General features: G+C 36.7%; 1 protein-coding gene across 1 annotated transcript; it reads left to right on the top strand.

Annotated features, from left to right (window-relative positions):
* Positions 1-1,869: 1,869 nt before the first annotated feature.
* LOC140136182 (dipeptidase 1-like) lies at positions 1,870-19,286 on the top strand. The gene is made up of 10 exons (XM_072157891.1): positions 1,870-2,046; positions 9,504-9,639; positions 11,905-12,037; positions 12,679-12,829; positions 13,029-13,098; positions 14,136-14,315; positions 16,221-16,329; positions 17,049-17,124; positions 17,422-17,557; positions 18,510-19,286. The coding sequence occupies exons 1-10, from the start codon at positions 1,886-1,888 to the stop codon at positions 18,564-18,566; spliced, it is 1,209 nt and encodes a 402-aa protein (XP_072013992.1). The 5' UTR covers positions 1,870-1,885; the 3' UTR covers positions 18,567-19,286.
* The last annotated feature ends 667 nt before the right edge of the window (positions 19,287-19,953 follow it).

The following is a 19,953-nucleotide window of genomic DNA, read 5'->3' as shown; positions in this document are numbered from 1 at the left end:
TTCATGAGAGTAATTCAACCAAACATGTTACTTGCAAATAATTATATTTCTGTAAAAGAGCTTGTAGATGGTGTATACGGGTGTGCGACTACGAGAATCTCTGTAGACCCCGTGTCGTGTCCTACCGCATTACTGGTCGATCACGATAGGATTTCGGTTCTTAATACTTCGAAACTTTTCTGATGAGCGTTTTGATCTTGTTTAAGCCCTCTCTAGCTTTTGATTCATCAAGCTACTTTGTCCAACCTTCATGTAATTATTTGTGTAAGCTAATTCTAAGCCTAAAGTTTTAGTTCCCAAAAATCTTACATGTGTAAAGGGGGGGTGGCACGTTAAAAAAAGGGGGGGGGGGCAAAGATTTTTGACACGGCCAGGGGGGAAGCGATTTTTTGCAGACCATTTTGAGAATTCATCACCCCGGGGTACACATAATTATTGCACAGCCCCTAAATAATATTAGTGCCTGGTGCCATACTATTATATTCCGGGCACAAATCTGACCTATATAACATTACTACGGTTGCCAACAAACGACAAAAAATGTCAATAGAGATAGCAGAAATATCATGAAGTGTCAATTTGAAAGGTGTTTCACACATGCATCAAACCAACTGGGTCGTTTCCACAAGAATTATTTCAATTAAGAACCGGCCAAAAGTTCTCTAGAGGCTCTATGTTCTTTTGTTGTCAGCAATCACTAGGATCCATAACATGTTCATCTATCAGGGCACAGTTCTTTAACCTCAATGCATTTGTACATTCATTGAATGACCTTAGAAAATTTGGGTACAAAAACTCATACTCTGCAACTTGAGGTCAAATTTTGCACTATGACTGTTTAATTGAGGTTATTGAACTATGCCATTGGGATGAGGCCATTATGGTCCATAGTGAATTACAGGAAGGTAAATGCAATCTCAACGCAACCCATAGCTTCTATTTACGATACCATGAACTCCATATTGTATTATGTTTAATTGACAAATAATAAGAAATCAAATATATACTCAAATATTTGCTCGAAAAAAATTGCCGATAAATTCCATTGTTCAGCGTCAGATCAACTGCGCATGCCATGCATCAAGAAGTCCTATGTGTCAACTAACTTTAATAAAATCACGTAGAAGTATAATGTAATATAAATAAGCACACACCTTGTTACCCGCCATGCCAATATAACTTACATAATACATTCAAAGTATAGGCATACATAATATAAAATGAATAGGCTTACGATTATAATATATAATACATATAATTATGCACACATAATTTTAATATACTTTTGCTGCTGTGGATTGGACATATTACACTATGGACCACAACAGCCTCATCCCAATGACATAGTTCAATAACCTCAATTGAACAATCATAGTACAAAATTTGACCTCTAGTTGCAGAGTATGAGTTTTAGTACCCACATTTTCAATGAATGTACAAATGTATTGGGTTACAGAACTGTGTCCTTGATAGATGAGCATGTTGTGGATCCTAGTGTTAGCAGCAATACTACAGTATGATTGTAGCATTTTAAAGAGGTGGAAGCCAAAGTAGTTCAATATTATTTACCAGCCAAAAAACATCGTTGGCTCCGATGAAATCAAACATGATTGATGATTTTATCCCAATTGTTTTACCATAAAAGTAGATAACTCTTTAAATATATTGATACTTGCATTGCACATATTTACCTAGCAACTGTTAAGGGTACTGCACTTTGTTACCCTCGGGGCTGACAATGCAAAATAATCTGACATTCCTACAGCCCGCATTTCTACAAGTAGGCATACTTTACTTATGTTTCGTCAGCATCGCAGAGCGCATGTAAAAAGTAGTATCAACGTAGAATTGTTCAGTTTGTTTATGAAGTTGTCCATCTTTAGTCATGGATAGAAAAATCATCATTATTGTGGCAGTTGTAGCAGCTACTCTTGTTATTTTAAGCATTGCCATCGCTGTTCCAGTAGCGCTTAAGAATAATGAAGCAGAGTTGACATCAATGGAGAAAGCTAGACAGTGGATGAAGGAAACACCCCTCATCGATGGGTAAGTTATAGTCTTAGTTATTCCAAAAGTAGGGTTTGGATTTTTTGACATGTAAAAATGCAAACTGAATATCATAAAAATTACGGTGAGATTTACCAGTTTATCGTAAACATTGGGCGCAACAGTTTTAAACCAGAGAAACCGACCCAGCTCTAATCCTGGGTACAGTTGCGATACTACCATGACTACTTACCCAAGAATATTAAAGGGGTGGTGGTGTGGCCTGTCAGAGATGATCCGGTGTAGGGATGTTTGAAAAAGTAACATGTTGAAGAGGACCAAATCAATATTAAATTTTTCCCGTGCCTAAATAGTATCTTTATCTAAAAGTTAAAATGAATGGTTAATAATGTATGTTAGTTCTTAATCTTAATTATGCTTTTATGGAAGTTTTGTGTATAAACCAGTCTCATATCCCTGATAAACCGTACGTGTTGCAGGTAGGAATTCTCTGAAACTGCTGCAGGGTGATGGCGGGTCAAGTACAAGTTTCGTCTGACCCCAGCAGATTATGTTATCCGACTGATAATTTCTTTTACAAATGTCTCTGTGACCAGTATTACCGGTATAGTACGAGTGCTTTTTCCTAGCCTTGAACTAAAACAAAATCGACCTTTTTTTACAAATTAAATTAATATTAAGGGGTTAACTACTGTTGCTAAGGATTGTTAACTACTAATATCATATCTGTATGTCTGTGGGGCAACTTGTGAAAAATTAAGCGATTTTAATGAATTGCATATTTTAATAATAGATTACTGTATTATAATACTGAATGACATGCGAACGAATTGTCGAAATATCGACAAAATTGTTGAACGACGAACAAACGAACGAATGAATGAATGAAAGAACATTGCTTTGATTCGGGCAAGACTCATGCGGTTTATTTATCATATCATCAATGTGGTGGGATTTTATCATGCTAATTAATTAAAATGTGTTAAACCTCACAAGGGGACTCAAACTTAAATACCCTATATTGTTGCCATAATACCTTTAAATAAACAGCTGTATTAGTCTCACGGACTTTGAGCGAGATAAAACATATTTAAAAATATCTCAGACTTGTTGGATACATCTTCGGAAGTAAGAAGAGAGATAACAGACACGCGTATAAAGCATTGTTTTAATATTGGGAGAGGCTGCTACTATATAACTCCGGGGGGTACTCAAGTTTGGTTTTGGTAGGGACGTGCCGCTGAGAATTTGAAAGTGGACCCATAAATATACCAATTTTTCAAGAAATTTGGACCCATTGATATACCAAAAGTCAAAATTTTCGGCCGAATCTAACCCAAATTGTCTTAGTTTTTACAAATTTTCCCAAAATTTTGGGCAAATTTGGACAATTTTGACTAGATTAAGGAAAAATTGGGATATTTTCCGAAAAAATTTTGAAAATTTTGAAAAAAGGACCCATTCATATACCAAAATAGGCTTTGAAAAGGGGGTCATTGATATACCAAAAGGCTGAAAATGCTACCCATATTTGCGGCACGTCCCCGTATGGACATTTGTACTAAGTACCCCCCTGGGATATAACTGCGTTGTCATCTGCTTTCACAGTTCTAGGGTCTGTGCTCTAAACCATGGATTGCTAGCTAAGGGTGTACGATTTGATTTCCAGGGGGGCATGGGAGTTTTTCGGGTAAAAGGTCGCCCTCTAGTGAGACGAAAAAAAGAAAATATCGCCCACTGATAGTGATAAGTAAAAAAATCCCGATTTGTATTTGTTTTAGTATTGTTTTAATATTGGGAAGGGCTGCTACTAACTGCGTTGTCATCTTCGGTAGTACGAAGTTATGGAATGTCTATATAATGTATTTGAACATTTTTTAATCATGTATGCTAATATTTTCCTGAATATCTTTGCATTTTATACTCTGGTAAATGTTTTTGTATTTTATACTCTGTTAAATGTTTTGTAAATTATCATATTTTCAGTTTCATGTGTGTATAAGGGACCCCAGTTTGTGGGCACTGTGCCTGTTGGGGTTACCCTTTTGCACCACACATCATATTGTGTTGTTTTTGGTGCAATAATGGTAATGAAATAAAAAATAGCTTAACTAACGAGTAGGCCTACACCTATAAGAATTCTTATATAGCTAATTCTTATAATTATATTTGAACTTAAACAATTACACATGAGCGTGATTTGAGCTGATCACAACTCTGCTGAAAGCTAAAGGACCCACACGTGCGTAACGCATTGTTCAATTCCGCGAGGGTTTATTACGATTACGTGTTCAAGACGTGTGTGCCTGAAATGCATGTTGAAGTTGTGATGATTAAATATAAACAGTTTTATAGTTTAGTTCTAGTTCATGTTGTTAGGGACGCACCATTTGATTTGTCTTTTTTTGGGGGGGGGGTTGTAAAAATGTATATCGTTATACAAAGTTATGTTGGGTAAATTGGGTTTTTTTACTTATCAGTAAAAACTCCCATGCCACCCTGAAAATCAAATCGTGCTCCCTTAGATATCCATGGTTTAGAGCTAGACTGCTGCCCTCAGTCGTCAACCGTCTGGATTGACGACTGAGAAAACTACGTGGAAAAAAAGTGACGGATTTTGCAACAGGATTCCTGTGGCATAGAGCATGCGCAGTTGTGTCCAAATTGACCTTTTGACCGAGTTTGTTGTTTTTAGAAGTTCAGAGCGCGATCTTGTCACAGCGCCGCGGTACAGCGACGCGGTACACGGGCGCCGCTAGTCAGTCGCGCTACGGCGCACAAGCAAAGTCGCATTGAATAGTTTTCAGAAGTCCGTCATGATATTGGCTGTAAGATCATCAGTCGTCACTACGAAGCATACACAGTACATGCGAAGTGTAGACGGCTGATTGGAATTAGTCTAGGTTTAGAGCACAGACTCACACCGACATCGCCTGGTTATAACAATTACATTGTACAGCAGAGACACTTTAATACCCGGGATCGATATACGTGAATGTGCTATGCACGATTTGATATTCAGATGATAAATCTTTGGATACCGGGGTAGAAAATGATAAATATCTCTAATTGTGTTATTCTATTATTTTATGTTTATTGTGCTTCCACTTGAATATATGTGTTGAAAGGATATGATAGTCGTTAGCTTGCGTATTGAGAAAGAACCGTGCGTATTGAGCTCAAAAACTTACAAGAAATCTGATTTTATATGTGCCGAACTATAGCGCAGCTTAGGCCACTGGTGGTGCCAGTCTAAAAGCAGATGACCTCATGACGTATACCATGTTCACTGACATCTACAGAGGTCAGTCACCAGGCTATTGTCAACAGCCTTCACATATCAAATCCTTTTATTGAAAATGTCAACTTAAGTTATTTAGCAAAATGCATGTACAATGTATAGTGAAGCTCATAACCTTGAATGAACGAGAGTCCAGTGCAGGTTACATGCAAGCTCATATTACACCAATCCACTAACAGCTACTAACCTATGTCTGCAGTCATCTGTTTCTGCATACAACGCATGCGCGTTGCGAATGCATGTGTTGGAGGCTAGTAGCTGCTAGTCCATACTGCAGTTACTGTCCGTTTTCCTATACACAATACACAGTGCTCTTTCCCATTGACGCGTGACCTTTACAAATAGCCCTACGTTAACAGTATGGGGATATGACTAGTTAACGTCGCTGTGTGAAAAATAACCGGCCAATATTAAAAGTACTCTTCTAAAGTTCTAGCAAATATAGTTTTTAACATGTCCTAAATTTTTAGCTAATTTAGATGTTTGGAAATATTCGTACTTTGGTGTTTTAGTTAATGTTATAGGTAATAGTACATTGCCTAGTTAACGTCGCTGTGTGAAAAATAACCGGCCAATATTAAAAGTACTCTTCTAAAATTCTAGACAATATAGTTTTGTAACATGTCCTAAATTTTTAGCTAATTTAGGTGTTTGGAGAGGGTCGTACTTTTGTGTTTTAGGAAGGACATGTAAACGACAGATAACACCAAAAATATGAAGAAATTATTTCCAAACCGTGTTAAGTCAAAAATCATTATGTTGCTCATTTTCAAGAATGCTGGTTTACAAAAAGCACGACATTGTCTGATTTCGTGAACAAAGCCACACATAACATTGTTTCCTTTCGTTTCCTTTATAATCGGTTACCCAACTGAAGCTATGAATACCAGCTTTATTGCGATATCGCACATGAAAACAGTCACTTGTGCACAACCAGAAAAGATCCGATTTAATCAGTTGAGATGTTTCAATGAGTGTTATCTTGGTTTAATAGCTTTTAATGGGGTTAAGTCCTGCAAAGGTCGAGATGAATTCTACTGTAGACATGACTGCATCATGCACTGAAAATTCAGCGAGTAGCTAGTAGTTCCACCAAAACTTTTACTATAATTTAGATTCGCGACCCTGATATTTGACCTATCATGATGTATTTGACATTGTTAGTTCCAGAAATAGTACAAGAATACTCCTGGGACTGGTGAGTTAAAATGGATGGCGCTAGTCCACGTACGGATAGAAGAAAGAGTTAACTTTTGGTCAAAACAGTGCACTGACACAGTAAACTCACAGAAAAGAAGTAAAAAACTTGGCACTTAAAAATTTCACGCGACTTAAAGGCCCTTTCAGTGATTTCACAGGAATATTAAAAAAATGGAAATTTGTCAGAGTTGCTTAGAAATAAAGAATAAGTCTACAGAATTTCATTAAACCACTTTTCCCTGAATACATCGACAAATTAGTCAAAAACAGAAGTTTTAGAAAGGTTTTCTACTTCAACTCAGATCGACTCGAGAAAATCGAGATTTTCGTACAGTGCGCCACCAATCGACTGGAAAAACTTCCTAGTCCAGTGTTTCTAACACGGGGAAGTAGAGTCTAAATTGATTTAAAACAGAGTAACAGACGCTTAATTTTTGTAGTAGAAAACAAAATAAGCAATTAAACGTCACCGAGGCAAACTAACGGTCAATTCAAATATGAAAAACAGTTAAAATTGTGTATTTTGTTTAAAATAGTAGCTACTGATGTAATAAGTAGTAGAAACAATACGCAACGCGTGTTGGTATGGTGGAGAGTGAGCTTCTTTCGATCTCGAGTCGGACTTTTGTACTGTCAGTATCAAAAGTCCAGATTCATGTAAATGCTTTATTTTGTTTAAAATACACGGCTTTCGACCGAACCACTAGCAGGCTATGTTAGCACATCTATGCCAATTACAAAGGTACCAAAATCTGAATTTTGATGATTTTTACGATCGTCCGGATGAGCAAATCACTGAATGGGCCTTTAACAAAATAACCTGTGGACTTATAAATAGTCTAGCAGCATGGAGAATATTCTTAGCTCCATTTTGGGAGCAGGTGAGGCCTATACAATCCAAAATGTTCATGCTGTGTTGAATTAAACAAAAAATGACCCCATTTTGGCAACTTTTGTGGATGAATTGCAATGGGACATTTCGTGCTGGACAGTTCTTGTCTAAAGGTTGACAAAGGATTTGATATATTTCCCTCGGCCCATTATGCGTCTCAAAACTATTAAACGGGTCGGAACAAAATGGCCATGCGTGGCTGTGGATTCAACCTATCATGGCGATTTCTGCCATGAAGATATCGGGGCGATGACACTGTGAGACCCTAGAACTGTAAACACCACTATTTTTTCGCTGCAGTTGCTAACGCTCACTATATTGACACTAGCCGGCGATGAGCAGGGAGGACAACTCTCCGCTAATTTTTTGCCATGGAGGACGTACCTCCTACAAATCCTAATAGAAGAAAAATATTAGGAATAGAGCCTAATTGCCTTTTGCAACTAGGCTATACGCAAATTGGGGCTCAAATTGTCTGATAGTGAAAGTATTTCGTCTGTCGCAGTAAAACCGGCACAAAATATGCTCGTCTCCCCTACCAAACTTAAAGGTCCATTCAGTGATTTGCTCATCTGGACGATCGTAAAAATCATCAAAAATAAGATTATTGGTACCTTTGTCATTGTCATAGACGTGCTAATGTAGCCTGCTAGTGGTTCAGCCGAAAGCCGTGTGTTTCAGACAAAATAAGGCATTTACACGAACCTGTAATTTATGTATATAAATTAGCAACATGTATTTGAATGGGGCCTCAACATTGACAATACTGCTGTTTTCATATTTTTTGCTACGTTTTTTCATTTCAATATTTGAATGAGCACTCTTTTCCCACTACTCTAGCGCGTGTAACCAATATCGGACTTCAATGTAATCATTCATTATACAACCAGGAAATATTTTGATTCATCCATGTAAACTAAAACTTATCTTTTATCTGGGTTATCAATGACTCGTCACTCTATTATTACCGGCTGCTCCTCTTTTATCATGTTTACACATTGAATTATTATATTTGATAAGAACATAATACAAAGATAATGTGATTTCTATTACACCTTAAAATCCCTTTAAATGTATACGATGTATTGTTGGTCGAAACAGCATCTTGTGAATGGTAGTGAGCTTTAGCAACAATTGCATTGCTCAATTCATAGCGAGCGTGTAGAAGAATTCAAATATCACAGATATACTTTTGTAGGTCATGTGGTTCTTGAGTTATGTTGTAAAGAGGGCTGAAACAACAACACTTTTGTAAAACGTAACTCATTTGCATTAACAACAATAAATTAAGCAAGTTTTCAAAGTATATGATTTGTAGAATGAACTTTTGCAAAACACCAAAGTGTTATTTTTCAAAAATATATATTGATCCAGATAATGAAAATCGACCAACAATACCTCGTATACCCTTAAAGGAGCATTTCGTGATCCACACTTTTCTTAACTTAAGTTGAGATTTTTATACCACTGGAAACCTTTAGCTCCCGGCTTTAGCTTCATAATATTTAGTTCAAAGAAATTCTTGCAGAAATTTGTTTGCAAAATATCATCAAATTTGCATACGTTCTGGTTAAGGGGACGGATAGCAACAGTATTTTTGTGGGGGAATGTCCTTCTGATATCAAATATTTTGAAATCAAATTTGTACGCCTTTTGGAGGAAAATGTATATCTCCTATACGAAAGGTTAAAATTTTCAAATGATGGTCGGCTTTGCCTCCCAGCTCCCTTTGCCGTACTAACATACATTTGTGTGGATTTTATATCACTGCATGTGCTTGCTTGCTTGAGAGCCAATTTACCCCCCTGCTCAAAAGCTCGGTGGACGGTGGACCAAACATCGTTCCCGAATACATAACATTTTGTTTTTCTCCACACAGTCATAATGACTTACCAATGAAGATGAAACGTGAAGTAAACAATCTGCTACAAACTTTTGATCTTAACGAAAGACAACCATGGGACGTAACACACACTGACATTACAAGACTTAGGGAAGGTCTAGTAGGTGCACAGGTTCGTCTTAGTTTTGTTTTTAAATATTTTCTGAATATCATATGAAACAAACTTAACATTTACTTGTTTACCAAACTTTCATCTATAGTCATAACGATTTGCCATGGCAATTCAAGAACGGAGTGAACAACGAAATCTCAAAGGTCGATTTCAATGAAAAACCAAGCTGGAACCCCACTCATACGGATATACCACGTTTAAGACAAGGCCTTGTGGGAGCCCAAGTGAGTATGATCACGAGAGAGTCCACGCGGTTTCATTTCCAATGACCTGTGATGCCACGTGGATACATTCGGGACGCCCTCCGTTTTTACACGGCAAAATAATAGACAGTGTAAAACCATTGTTTGATGGGAATTCGTACTATCAAACCCATTTTTGTGGCGAAATACCTTATTACAGTTTCATGCTGCTACTCAGTTCTTCATCAGACTGGCAACCTTGCTTTTTTTCTTTACACTATAGCTTGTAACGCCGCCAACGACAGTAACTTCAGGAAAGAAGAAGAAGCAAGGTTGCCAGTCCGATGAAGTGCTGCTGCATGAAACTGTAACAATGTATGTCACCAAAATTATTTTGATAGTATGAATTTCCATCAAACAGTTTCATTTGGCAATCTAAATGAACCCAATACAACATTTGCAAAACGTTTGTTTTAATTGTGTGATATTAGTGCTTGCAGTACCTGTTTAAGTTTGATATTAAAATTTGGTATTATTTGCTGTGAAACCAAAGTTAATACGTCTCCAAGCAGACTATCAGGGTCATTTGTCCTGCAATTTTTATATCAGACCAACAGAGGGCGTACCTAATGTAATCACATGTATATTTTTATGGCACCTTTGTTCAAGGTTATATGCAAATTATCGTTTAAGAACTGTGTCTTTGGAAATGGTCATAGCGCTGCTCCGCTGGATATGCTTCTTACAGAACTCTCTCTCTGTGCTTCTCCACACATCACCACGAACTGCGTTTGCTCACCATATTAGCAAGATTAGCTTGTAGTCTGCCTTTTACATCTTATATTGCCTTTTGATGAATACTTATGACAATCTTTACCTTGAATTGCACGGCTGAATACTACACTCATGTAGTGACTATACTAGTTATTATGACGCTTAGTTAAGATACGGATGTGGATACACTTTGCGGATAATATACTAGCAATTCATCACCAGTATTCTGAGCATACTAAGATTAGTTAATTACGACAACAGCGCCCCCTTACGCATGACATCAACCACATCTATGATCCACATTCGTCTGTTAACTTTTTTCTTTCATTCTTTCACAAAGATATTTGGTAATTTTAAGGACACTTTACTCTTTGCCGTCCTTCATCCGGCTTCCCCCTGGCTACGCCCCTGTATGTACTGCCGAAAAGGTCCGAGACCGAAATCAACCAAGAAAAAAATCGGAACCCTTTTACCTTTCTCATTGTAAATGTTGCCCTCATACTTTCAAGTATTTTCCATCTTTATGTACATGTTCGTTCATGCAATTATAATACGTAACCATCTATACACTTTTTAATGCATCTATTTCATGTCAATTTTGGGTGTTAATACGCACGCTTTGAAATACAGAAAATCGGGTGGTCAGCCCGGCAGCTCTCTCATAATGATTAGTATAGAAAGCTCTTTTTTCTTTTCATGTATATGAATATAATTCTGCTGATAGATATTGATGTTTTCTTACATAACATAATGAAGATATTACTTTAAACAAGAAATAATAAAATTAAACAGTAAGGTAAGGTATAATTAGGTATAGTAGGTAGATATATTTTGATTTGATTTATTCGGATTTGACAACCCTGGATAACCCAAGCATTTGGTTCTAGATGGACCACGAGAAGAGTGGAAGTATGAATTTAATCTACAGATGTTGCCAAATTAAATACAGACTTCATTTTTCCAGGTCAATATTCAAGCAAAATTTCTATCACAGGGAATCTAACCCGGGACCTTATACTCCAGAAGTGAGAATTTCACTGCGCCACGCTCTCCCAAATTGGCCACGCTCTCCAAAATATGATGATCATACATTTCAGTGCATCCCGGAACACTCATCTCACCATGTTACCTCCTACACATACCGTAAAAACTCGATAGTTATTATTTTGTGCTTATTATCATGCACTTTTAAAACAATGAAATTGTACCATAGTCCGGTCCTTTACCAAGTTGCTCAAAACTGTTTACACTTTTGTGGACGGGGCTCTTCTTGTCTGCATGTTTTAAAACTGGAGAGGGGTAAATCAAGATTAAGTTCCTTGCTTGAGGACGCAATATACACGGCTACGTTGAGGTTCGAACCCACGAGCGTTTATGCACTAATATTGACGGTGATATTCATGTGACACCTTCTCTCTATTTTAAGGGAATAAATATGACACATGAATTTTAACAATGTAACGAAAATGTATAATATATTATTTGTAAAATATCACGACCGTGTATGACGAATTTTGAATATTCCTCTTTCAGTTTTGGGCAGCTTATACTACATGTGATTCACAGTATAAAGACTCCATTCGACACGTTTTAGATCAAATTGATGTCATAAAGCGAATGTGTGATATGTATCCAGAAACCTTTGAGTTCGTCACAAGCACACAAGGTAAGTAATAAACATGCTCATCTCTCAGGACACAGTTCTTCATTCCTACTATATACGTTTATTCTCTCTATAATTCATTGCAATGCTGCCCTCTGTCGCTCTACTTTTGAAGGATTATTCCTTTCTCGAAACATATGTCACGACTTTTATGATATTAACTCGTGGTGCTTAGTCAATGGAGTTAGACAATAACTATTTGTACTTAACAAACCTCTGTTTTGACCAGATTCCGCAGCTCATTTTGTTGGGGTCGCCAAAATCTTTACACAAATGCTTATCATTCTAGCATATGCTGTAGCCAATTCAAAGAGGAACATTGGTGGTGAAGCTCATGACTGGAGTTCGAACCATTTTATATGCTTTAGCACAAGCTATTGTCATCATCACATTGACTACGCATAATGGCAAATCAACTTAGCCACAGTAATTCGATAAACGTTTTTTTTTATCACATAAACTTAGCTTTACCACAGGATTTTTATCAACTTATTTTATCAACTAAAAAAAGTTTGTCTCAGAAAAACTAAGTTTATCGAATTTACTAGACACATGCACGCCATTACGGAACGTTTTTCAGAATGTTATGCTCTACTACTCTTAATATTTATGTTTATTTACATTTTGTATACTTTTATTCTCAGGTATCAGGGAGGCCTTCGAAAATGGCAAAATTGCTTCTCTTATTGGGGTTGAAGGTGGACACAATTTTCAAAGTTCGTTAGCAGTATTGCGCATGCTCTATGAACTTGGAACCCGGTACATAACTGTTACTCATAGTTGTAACACACCATGGTACGTAAAAATTTAATTAACACCTTTATTGGAGATTATATAGAGTACGCATATGTCATAATTTTGCTTTGTCTTTTCAGTTTCACAGCCTTATTTTCCGCATTGTTATCTTGAAAGTTTTTATTCGCAAATAATGAAATCCCGGATAAATATTTTTCTGTTTTTTAACAAGATTGCCATCGTTCGTCTTTTTTTACAGGGCAGATAATTGGCGGGAAGACGAAACGGGGGACCCGCCAGAATTTGATGGCCTTACACCATATGGGGAGGTACAGTATCGTGTCTGACACGCCTTTCTTTAACAATCAAAGGAAATGTTTACAAAATTTGAACTTGTATTCGAAGATCTACAGTTTGAAATTACTTTGGCCAAATTTCTTCAGTATAGCATCTAAATATGAATTTGATTATAAATAGTAGAGGAAATAAGATTATGTCGTGTAACTTACAGTGTCACCTTAAAATCATGACGATATTTGTGACCTGATACATGTACCACTGAAGTCGCAAGTTGATGTTCTTAGTTTGACCATAGACTGTAGAGACACCTGTACAAGCTTGTAGCATAGACTGTAGTAGTATGGCCTTCGTGAATGGCCCAGTGTGCCCCATTCACAGAAGACCACTCCTCTTTTCTCCAAACAGTAAGAGTTTCTAGAATGCTGTTAAAATAAGAAAAATTTTAATGCTAATTTATTGCACATTCTGGGGAAGCCTGTTACCTTTTTGAAATAGCCGAATGAGGAGTTTTCAAGGAAATATTTTTTTGCGTAAAAACTGAAGCATCCTATGTATAAAAGAATATATGAATATTAGCTGTACATCATATATAACGATTCGTGATACCCAAGCGTGTTACACTTTATGTTGTTTAGGAGGCAGAGAATTTTATTTTTATTTTATATACGCCAAAATATTTTTTAATTCAGTGAGAATGACGACACAAAAAACATTGAAAATTTTTGTAAAAATTACATTAGACCCCGCCAAAGATTATTGTTTCGTTTTTATGGTAATCTAATCTTTTATTTTCTTAAATAAACATTGGGGTGGGTCTAATGTGGATTTTTATATAAATGGAAAGACCCAGAACGTCTATTGACAAGAAAATGGTTGGCTCCATACTGATCGATATAGCCGCGGGCAGAAACGGCATTGTAGAAAATGAATTTACAAATTTCAAACAAACCAAAAGAGCATTTTTGTAACGTTGTATTAAAAGTCCAGAAAGTCAATTTATTCTTTGTTTGAAATATGAGCGTTTTGTGCAATAATAAATAATATTAACATTATCTCCCTTTTTCAGAGAGTTATTAAAGAAATGAACCGTCTAGGTATGTTAGTTGATCTTTCTCACGTGTCAAAGGATACTATGCTGGATATTCTTAATTTAGAAGACCAACCTCCAGTTATATTCAGTCATTCATCTGCGTTTGCTGTATGTGGTAGTTATAGGAACGTGCAAGACGATGTACTCCCTAGAGTGGTATGTATATAATCATAATGGTAACAGTTCGGCATAATGTTTACTGGTGTTATAGCGCTATCGGTGCACCGAAAGATACCGATGGTTCTGTCTGTATTATCTTAACTTATGTATTATGAAGGATAGCTCGATACAATGTATTACCGGTACATCTCCAGCAGGCGGCATAGGTCACGCGACACGTGACGTTCGAGGCTGGCGAAAATACAAGGTTGACAGCCCCATTCAAAATACACGGTTAGCATTTATAAATTGAAAAATAACATAACGTACAGTGTGGTACATTGTCGTACCCCAACGGTTTTAGAGTAAGATCATTTTGCTTTGACATCACATAACAAATTTAGAATTGTTTGTGAAGATTTCATGATTATGTGTTAATCCAATGGCGACGTCAAAAATTGCGATCTCGCTTCCACCACCGCCTGATCTCCAGGGTACGATACAAAGAGCCATCGGTAAAAATTGGAACACTGATTTCGTTATAGGATCAAACTGTACGTGATACCTTATTGCTAAAGCAGTCAAATCAAAGACATGTCAACAACTGACAGCTGTTGTTGGGTTATTGACATTATTGATTGTCTACACCATTACACCAACATGTGTTCAAACTTACTTAAGGTGTATTGCCCATCTTCTTCGTTCATTCAAACATGTCAAATGATGATACTTACATTAATTCAATTTCTATATATATTATGTGAGGTGACATGTGACGTCATGGCCATTGGTTGGCAATAGGCCCTACAATGGTAAATGTTATCTTTGTCAATCGATCAGTTATGAACATGTGTTTGTAAACAATAATAACCTCATCGACACCATAAAATACTTCCGTTGATGCTCTTATAAAATATATAGTACCAAGTTATCATCAATGACTTTCGTCCTACATGATTCGAGAAGTGCTACAAAGATTCATTTCCATTAAAGCCATATTATAACATTGGCTGAGGAAGACGCCCTCACTGAATTTTTAAAATTCATTTTTACACGATTAAATTGTACTTTATTAAACCAATATACCCTGCAAAAATCAAGACTCTAGGTGCTGTAGTTTTGTCAAAATCCGTGATTTTGAATAAAACGCCGGAATCCGCGCTTTATTATTACGATGGAATTATTAGTCGAACGCATACACGATGTTCATAACACACAGTAGGCCCTACGTACACAGCGTGCGGGACGGTGATATACACAACAAAGGGTCGTACCACAACATGACAGAAGGAGTGGTACGTATTGGCGACATGTGCGCTGGTAGTAAATTCCAATTTTCTTTGCTTTGCCGTATTTGTTCGGCTCAAAAATAAAAGGGGATATATTTGACAGTAAAAGCTAAAATTTTATGGCAAAGAAATGCTAATCTATTTTGTTTGAAAATGTTATAATATGGCTTTAAGGTGGTACTACCCCCCTTAATAAATTTGTAACTATTTTTGCGTTTTTCTCAACAAATAATAACACACTGGTAACAAAAGTTATGTATATTATAGGGGCAAGAAATCCAGTTACTACACTGAAATTTCAGTGACTCAAGACAAGCTGTACGTTATTTATGATAAGAAAAGAGGTACCGCTAGAATGTATCTCATTTCTTGATTATAATGAACCACTTGTCTTGAATCACTGAAATTTCAGTGAAGTAATTGGATTCCTTGCCCCTATAATATACATAACTTTTGTTACCAGTGCAGTGTGTGAAAAAATGCAAAATTAGTCACAAAATTTATCAGGGGGTGTAGTACCACCTAAACACCCTGGGTAATGTGTATAAATGCAATCGTGCGCATGAATAACATTATCCAGGGACCAAATGGAGATGAGTTCTTTGTTGCACTGAGCCCTCTTTGTCTTTAAACTTTTCACTAGCATTTCTCTGTCTGGTCTCATTTATTATAGAAAGAGAATGGTGGCGTAATTATGGTAAATTTTTATACTAAATATATCAACTGCCCGCCGATGAATATATCTGATGACACGTCGTATGCCACGCTGGCCCAAGTTGCACGTGAGTATAATAGCCTAATTGTTTGCTTGTTAACTAGTCGGTCAAAGCGGATTGCAAATTATTCGCGCTGACCACAGATCGTGGAAAGAAACAGGATTCGCTGACCGACTCCCGTAGGGATTCAACGGTTACAATATACGTAAATAGGCTACTACGTACTGAAGACGTATTTTAATACGTCTTAAAAGACGCAAATTAAGGTTTCTTTTGATCTGGAACAGGGCTATAGGTAGATGCAGAACGAACACTTTGGTCAATTGCCCCACTATTCGAAAGAGGGGCATGTCCTTGCGGCCCCTTCTAACTCCATACAGCGGGTCACTAATTTAATGATACATTTCATAAGGATATCAGTATTAGTAGAAATCGGATGTAATATACGGCGATGGTTTTTAATCAAAATGTTAAGGACAATGATGTATCTTATTACAAATTATGGGAACAATATCTTACATCGTTTTGGTCAAATAAACTGTAAAGATCATACAGAGCTTTTTAGGGTTGACGGCTTGACGCTAAGTCACCAATAGTCGAAAGTCGCGACTATTAGCGGTAGTCGCGATTTTAACCTATGACTTGGTGATAGCCGACTAATGTCGACTATCTATTGCATCCTAAAGATGCAAAAAATAAGACAACAATTATGATACAACAAGTTTGGCTAAATTTATACAGAATAAGATTTTCGAGTTAATAATATTTTTTCTATCACTTTCCAGAACACATTAACTATATTAAGGATAACTGTGGTATTGAATGTGTTGGTCTTGGTTCTGATTATGACGGTGTAGGCACGTAAGTAGAGAAAATGTATGATTTATTTTGTCATGAGGCTAATAATTTTGAGGGGAAAACTCCTGCTTTTAGAAACGCTTTCGGATTTCCCATGATACTTACTTTGCGCCTTCCCCGGCTCGTCCGGAAAACATTCGAGTTGTGTTATAAAAAATATGCTAATATATGTATATTTTGTGATTGGTGGTAGGGACTGATGTCACAGACTATGAAATTGTAATGTTTCACACAATTTACAGTGTAATTTTTCGTCGTTGCTTTTCCCTTATTAAATCTATCATTTTGTTCACTTTGCAGAGTTCCGGAAGGATTAGAAGATGTTTCTAAATTTCCAGATCTAATCGCTTATCTTATTGACGGTGGATGGGAAGAATCAGACATTAAAGCTCTCCTTGGTAATAATCTGCTCAGGGTTTTCGAAGCAGTTGAAAAGGTAATCGCAATATTTAGAGCCTATATATTATACAAGTACTGAATGCCTGAGCGTGCAATGGTACATCTACTTGATGTTCCCCCTGGAGGACTCCAGAAAACCAGACGGGGGATCGTTTGGTAAGTTGTCCACAGGCAGTGGCCAGCTAACTGTAGACGTCTTCTTTTGATGGTTTGTGACAGAGGAAGAATACGTATCTCTATAATATTCTTCACTGTTCCGAATGTGATCTCGCCAGACGATGTTTACTTGTTAAGCACTCTTCGCAGGAGTTGGGTGTAACAGCCATTTAGCCTATCCTCCAATTCTTGGGTTATTGGCCAAGTCTGAGCTCCTTATACATGTTATATAAATAAAATTTGAATGCATGCCGTGGAGAACTTGATTTGGGTCGTTCTATCAAGTTTAGACTTCGAGAGAGATCTTCTCTAGTTTGTTACAAGCTCTACATAATTGAGCCTTCCTGCATTTGAAGTCGTGAAATCGATTGGGTATAAAGGAACGAAGATACTTGAAAATTTGTTCTCAAATTCAGTGCCGGACATCTATAGTGGATGTCTTGGGAATATTCACGAGAGTCTTGGTTTTCCTTGCATTAAGATGGAGACTAACAGTATTGAAGGCATCTTCAATACTTCAATACTGCAGTAAGAATACTGGCGAAAGATGTTGACATCAGTACCATATCACGAAGGATAAAATTTTAACGCATAAAATAAAACATTTTCGAATTGGTTTTACCCAATTGCGAATTTTAACCCCTGTGTAAACGTTACCCTAGCTGGATATCTCGGAATGCCAAAGGCTACACAATGGGCACCTGTTATATTCTTATTCTAAACATCACAGACGTCAACATAAAAGCAAAAGATGTTAGTAAACAACTTTATAGTCATAATAAAGTTCTACCTGCTTTATAAAATATTATATTGCTTTGTTTTTGTGTTTACAGTATTCAGCCGACCACAAAAACATCTTGCCAGATGAGACTACTTTTACCAATAAATGATATTCCGGATACAACCTGTCGAACTACAGTTTATAACCCGTAAAACTTCAATGGAACTAATAATAATAATAATAATAATAAGACATTTATTAAGAGCGCACTATTGCACACCAAGCGGCCTCTAGGCGCCGAATACATAATACAGCATTTATAAAAACTACAAACTTATCAATATACAAAATATGAATTTAACTTTAAAATTAAATAGATAAAATATAAACTATGCATAAAAAGGCAGGCCAGCTGTACAGTACAAAACAATATGGGCAAAAACAGTAAAAACACAACCATCTCCATCCAAAGGATGGAGACGCCTGTGTAAGAAGCATGAGAGACCCACCGATGTAGCACAAGTGCCAATCCGGGGGCCTCACATGCCCCTCAACATAAACAATGCAATTAAATATAATTTATAATAAAAATACACGCAAAGAAAACACTATTCTCATAAATAAGTAACAACATGCCAAATAAATAAGCAAAAAAACACAACCAGAAACACTCACTAAAATATAAATTGCTTTTTGAGTTTCAGTAGACAGCATGGAAACACGAGGTGTCACCATCAAAATTTATACCTGCGCGACCATCACCGTAATGACTCAAGGCCAAAATCACATTTTCCCAGTTATCACTCGAATGCACAATAATAACACACTGTTTGATTAAGTTAGCAATATCTGAACCTTCTAGAATCAATAAAATACACGTTTAAGAACTGTTACTTATCCAGCAGCCTTCTTCCTGTTGTTGATTACAAAGTTCTGTTGCACTCAATGTTCTGACCACTGATTTATATCCTGATTCACCTGTCCTGCGAAAATCTCTGTTCAGCGAATTCCATCATTGACTTGAATTCATATATCCTTTGCGTATAAAATACTTGTACAGATAACAATTTCCAAATTGGTGCTGCTTTCACTAATCACTCACTTTCTCCCTCCCTGATCCACTTTATTGACAAATGTGTTGTTTTATAAACCAGACTCCAGCAAGTCGACAAAAGAATATTAAGCCCTTGGGGAGGAGAAGGACTTTTATGTAGCTAAATGTAGGCTTACACGCATCATTTTTCCAGGCACAATGGACATAGACTGTTTGGGTTTTAAGCATAATATTTGGCAAACTTTAAAACGCGTTTTTCTCTAAATGCCATTTTTGGACATAGGCGGATCTGGTTTTGATATACCTCTAAATTAGTATTTTGTGGAAGAAAGAAACGAAAGGCAGACACACGCCACAAAACAATTATTTGATGTTTGAGCAACTGTTACTGAACTGATACAGGCGGCTGTACAAAATGTATTATTGTAAGGCGAATCTATTCTAATGTTTTTGTGAAGGCTGTCTGCCTCTTGATCTCTTTGGTTAAACAAACCCCACTCGT

Source organism: Amphiura filiformis, chromosome 16 (assembly GCF_039555335.1).
Source record: "Amphiura filiformis chromosome 16, Afil_fr2py, whole genome shotgun sequence".
Classification (NCBI taxonomy): Eukaryota; Metazoa; Echinodermata; class Ophiuroidea; order Amphilepidida; family Amphiuridae; genus Amphiura; species Amphiura filiformis.
The sequence above is the reverse complement of the archived record's forward strand: the minus strand, read 5'-3'. Positions and strand labels throughout refer to the sequence as shown.

Bases quoted from the DNA above. Each gene is read 5' to 3' on its own strand.
- LOC140136182 (XM_072157891.1), top strand. From the start codon at position 1,886: ATGGATAGAAAAATCATCATTATTGTGGCAGTTGTAGCAGCTACTCTT. The intron at 12,038-12,678 runs GTAAGTAATAAA...TTTTATTCTCAG, and splicing joins GTTCGTCACAAGCACACAAG to GTATCAGGGAGGCCTTCGAA. The intron at 12,830-13,028 runs GTACGTAAAAAT...CTTTTTTTACAG, and splicing joins CATAGTTGTAACACACCATG to GGCAGATAATTGGCGGGAAG.